Here is a 4,460-nt window from a genome sequence, read left to right as displayed (position 1 = left end):
TATAAACATGCCACGGCTTCTCCGAAATAAAAATATAATCAAAGCGGGAAGTCGTTAAATTTAATTACACATTCTCGACGTGAGATATAAACATAAAAACCACGTCGCCCTAATATTTAGAATAAACATCTTTTAAGTGCGTCTTATGCTTAATAAGCAATAATACTCGACTTAAGCCATAAATAATAAAATAATCTACTGAGTGTCTCTGACATCCTCCCACCTGAGGCAAAGTTACAATAAGAAACAAACAATAACACACAAGAAAATTAAAACATTCTACAAACTAGTTCATAAAAAAGTCAGTATATCTAGCAGATGTTTTAATCTTACGCCCACTCCGCGTAACGTAGCGCGTATCACTTTTGTGCGTTTCGGGTACTCTGCTTTTAGACACTCCCGTCTTCGTGTCATCACACTCGTTTGCACTTTCAACCGCGCGCACCTCAACTTCTTTCCACTGGGCTCGAGAAGAGATGCCTGGGTCGTTGTTTCCCTCAGAGTCCAAGTTGTTCGAATTGCCCTCTCTTCGGATAGAATTGACTGTGCATTCCAAAGGGTACAAGCGTTGCACAGGTCTCAGAAATTGTCCCCTTTCGGTATTAACTCTCACAAGTCGCACTTGCTTATCTTTTCCAGGAAGAAGTTCGACTACTCGACCAAGTGGCCAATTGATTCGCTTATCTTGATCATTGCCAACCAAGACCATGTCTCCCACTTTAACTTGTTGGCTACTTCTTCCTTTAAACCATAACTTTAACTGGCCTAAATACTCGTTGCGAAACCTTCGTCGAAGATCATCAACCAGTTTTTGTCTGTACACCACTTTCCTAGATAGAGCCTTTTGGTCAACAGCATCACAGTCTGGAACCCCACTCTCTGTCTGGTCTCTAAGAAACATCATGGGTGTTAAAGGTATCAAGTCGTTTGGGTCATTAGAAGAGGTAAGTGGCCTTGAATTGATGATGGCTTCGCAATCGCAAATTACCGTCATTAAACTTTCGTAGTCTAGCGAGGCCTGTCCTAATACTTTGCGCAATAACTGCTTCAAACCCCCCACAAGTCTTTCCCAAAATCCTCCCCACCATGCGGCCGTAGGAGGGTTAAATCGCCATTGAATATGTTCGACACTACTGCTCTCGGCGATTTTCTCAAAGTCCACTCGAAGAAAGGCATTTTCAGTACCAACAAAATTGGTCCCATTATCACTATAAATAGTCTTTGGACGACCCCGTCGGGCAATAAAGCGTCGTAAAGCCTGCATAAAACTAACAACCGATAATGCAGTACAAAGTTCAAGGTGTACGGCACGATACACGGCACATGTGAAGAGGCATACCCACACCTTTTCCCCAGTCCTCAGATATAGAGGGCCTGCGAAATCAACCCCTGTTATTTCAAACGCGTTGGCATCTCGAACACGATCAACTGGTAATGGAGGTGCACTCACGATAAAAGGTTTGGCATTTTGTCTCTTGCACACGACACAATTGGAAATTGCAGATTTTATAGTCCGACGTCCTCCTAGAATCCAATAATTTTGACGTAATCTGCTCATAAGTCCCTGTGTCCTACTATGACATGATTTTAAGTGTTCTCTGAATATAAGCTGATTGACCAAAAAATGTTTGGCAGGCAAAACTATGGGAAATAGAAAGCTTTTACAGTCGCTTCTGTTACTGATCCGTGACTTTAGTCGAATTAAGTCATCATCATCTTTGTAAACGTCCATGCCACATAGTAGTTTATCGTTCTTATCGCAGAAGGACTCCTTTTGCACTATACGAAGAACAAAAATTTCGGCTCGGTCAATTTCCTCGGAGCATAAGTGACCTCTGAGTCGATCTTTATTTCTTGAGTTATGAAGAAATCGGAATATCCATGCACACATACGGAGAGTCTTCAGATATTGAGAAAAGTAACCAAAATGCCAATCATCTAATGACATCTTCGAATGCTCATCATTAATTAATGTGGCAACCAATTTGACCTTCCTCTCTTGATTGATCTCATCTTCATTGTAATCCAGATCTACTTGAGGATCAATCGCCAGGTCCTGATAAAGCCATTGTGGCCCCTCCCACCATCTTGATTCGAGTATCTGCTTGGCTGAACAACCCCGCGATGGAAGGTCAGCAGGATTAAGTCTACCAGGAACGTGGTGCCAGTTTTCACCATGAGATAATTTCCGTATCTCTGACACACGATTCCAGACAAATGTGGACCATTCCTCGGGTCTCCTTATCCATGACAGTACGGTGGTCGAGTCACTCCAGAAAAAAGATTCCATTTCAATGTTGAGGCTTTCCTTGACAGTAGTATATAGCCTTACACCAATCACCGCAGCCATTAACTCCAGACGAGGTATTGACAGCTTTTTTATTGGGGCTACCCTTGATTTAGCCGCTAAGAGATGTAGGAATACACCCCCGTCCCTAATTCCTCTCAAAAATACCACAGCGGAAGAGGCTTCCTTGCTGGCATCGCAAAATGTATGAAACGTCCAGTGTTCTGCTTCCTCAGTACCAGCGTTTATCCACCTAGGTATCTTTATTGCATTTAGATAAGAAAGCTGTTTTATCCAGCTACGGAAAAGAGTTTCCAGTTCCTCGTCAACCGGCGTGTCCCATCCCAGTTGCTTCTCCCATGTTTTCTGTAACCACAGCTTTGGTAGTAGGGTGTGCAAATATTCGTTGTGCTTGGGATAGCATCAATCTTTTGGTTACCGATTTACTTAAAATCTGTTCGATATCTTCGTCGTCTTGGTTTATAGATAAAGTGTCATCCAGCTTGTTCCACTTAATTCCCAGAACCACCGTAAAAATGTTAAAGGAATCATTTTGAACTTGGTGAGTAAACTCCCACCCTCTTAAGTCGAATTTTCCTTTAGCCATTATCATATTTGCCTCTTTGATAAAGGTTTTCAATTCTATTTCACTAGCAACACTAGTAACACAGTTGTCCACGTAAAAACTGTTTGACAGTTTCTTAACAGTGTCTGTAGTAAAAGAAGCTTTCGAGTCATACTCATCCACAAGTTTTGACAGATGATATTCTAATGAAGCTCCCAACAAGAACGGGCTACTGTTGATTCCAAACACTACCTGTCGATGACGAAACAATTTAAGGTTGTTCTCCTTATCATACCATAGAAATCGAAGGAAATCTCTGTCTTTCGGATGTACACTGATCTGTAGAAAAGCTTTGCTAATGTCTGAAGTTACTCCAAATTTCTGAACCTCAACAAAATAGCGGGAATTAGCTCAATTAAATTCACCCCCTTTTCTAGACACTGGTTCAAAGAAGGGCTATCCTTTTCTCTGGCTGATGCATCGAAAACTGGTCGTATTTTCGTAGTAATGCTACTTGGCTTAATCACTGGCCGGTGTGGTAGGTAATGGGCTTCCTGGTTCCTTTGCTCCTCCACTACCTCCTCAATAATATTGTCATTTAACCACTCTTGAAATACTTGGTCATATGCCTCAAAATAACCATCCTTAGTAATCTTCTTCGCCGTGTTATCTAATCTACTTTTTGCCAAGTGATAGTTACTAGGCAGCGCTGGATGTCCCTCCAACCATGGTAGCCTAACTTCATATCGTCCATCGGTGTCAACAGAAATGGTTTCCAGAAAAAGTTTCTTTGCTGCTAATGCGGTTTCATCGCGAGTCTTCCTTTCCATTGGATCCTTTATGCCTAGTACGTCGAGCTCCCAAAGATTCGTAATAGGGGCATTATTGACAAAAAGAGAGAGCGAGATCATAGCTAAGTTACTATGCGTTTCAACTGGTATCTTTCCCATTAGAGTCCAGCCTAATAGGGTCTCTATCGCTACCAAGTTACAATTCAAAATATGTCTTCTTCCAGTGTAAAGTTTACCCGCGATATCTGATCCTATCAAAAGTTCAATTGGAGTAGAATCATATGAGTCAGATATTTCAATATTTAATTTACGAAGCTCTTCCGTCCAGGGCCCATCGAATATGGAAGATACACTATTGCAAATAACAGCTTGATCCAGTGCTTCAAAGGTACAACTATAAGTATCGTGATTTAATTCCACGTCATAGCAATCATGATTTTGCATCAAATTACTTCCTCCGAATAACCCATGAACGAGACTAATTTTTCCTTTTGACTGATATCCCAAAAATTTAGCTGTCGCCTTCAAAATATATGATTTCTGCGATCCAGTATCAATCAATGCTCGCACATGTCTCGATTTACCTAAATGAGTCATTTTTACGCGCAGCGTCTGCAAAAAAACCTGTGTGTTCGTATTAGAACTATTCGCAAGTGCCTGATCGACTTTCGCTACCGTATCATCTTGTTGTTTTTGCTCCAAATTATTTGCCTTTGTTCTATTAAATGAAAGTGTCGGACACATTAGAGAAACATGTGATCTACTACAAACTAAGCAACTTAAATGACCTCGACATTTTCGAGCTTGATGGCCAATT

At 41.2% G+C, this 4,460-nt stretch overlaps 1 protein-coding gene across 1 annotated transcript; it reads right to left on the bottom strand.

Moving 5' to 3' along the window:
• Positions 1 to 286: 286 nt before the first annotated feature.
• Positions 287 to 4,240, bottom strand: LOC140442139 (uncharacterized). The gene is made up of 3 exons (XM_072533216.1): positions 3,278 to 4,240; positions 2,727 to 3,104; positions 287 to 2,653 (listed from the first exon to the last, which is right to left on the bottom strand). The coding sequence occupies exons 1-3, from the start codon at positions 4,238 to 4,240 to the stop codon at positions 287 to 289; spliced, it is 3,708 nt and encodes a 1,235-aa protein (XP_072389317.1).
• Positions 4,241 to 4,460: the final 220 nt, after the last annotated feature.

The sequence above is a fragment of the Diabrotica undecimpunctata genome, chromosome 5 (genome assembly GCF_040954645.1).
Source record: "Diabrotica undecimpunctata isolate CICGRU chromosome 5, icDiaUnde3, whole genome shotgun sequence".
NCBI classification, from domain to species: Eukaryota; Metazoa; Arthropoda; class Insecta; order Coleoptera; family Chrysomelidae; genus Diabrotica; species Diabrotica undecimpunctata.
This window is presented reverse-complemented; position numbering and strand designations above follow the sequence as displayed.

Excerpts from the sequence above, each read along its gene's own strand:
- LOC140442139 (XM_072533216.1), bottom strand. The coding sequence starts at position 4,240 with ATGACTCATTTAGGTAAATCGAGACATGTGCGAGCATTGATTGATACT. Across the intron at positions 3,105-3,277 it reads ACCAGTGTCTAGAAAAGGGG|GTAGTGTTTGGAATCAACAG; the intron begins GTGAATTTAATT and ends CGTCATCGACAG. Across the intron at positions 2,654-2,726 it reads AACAGATTTTAAGTAAATCG|AAAACATGGGAGAAGCAACT; the intron begins GTAACCAAAAGA and ends CTGTGGTTACAG.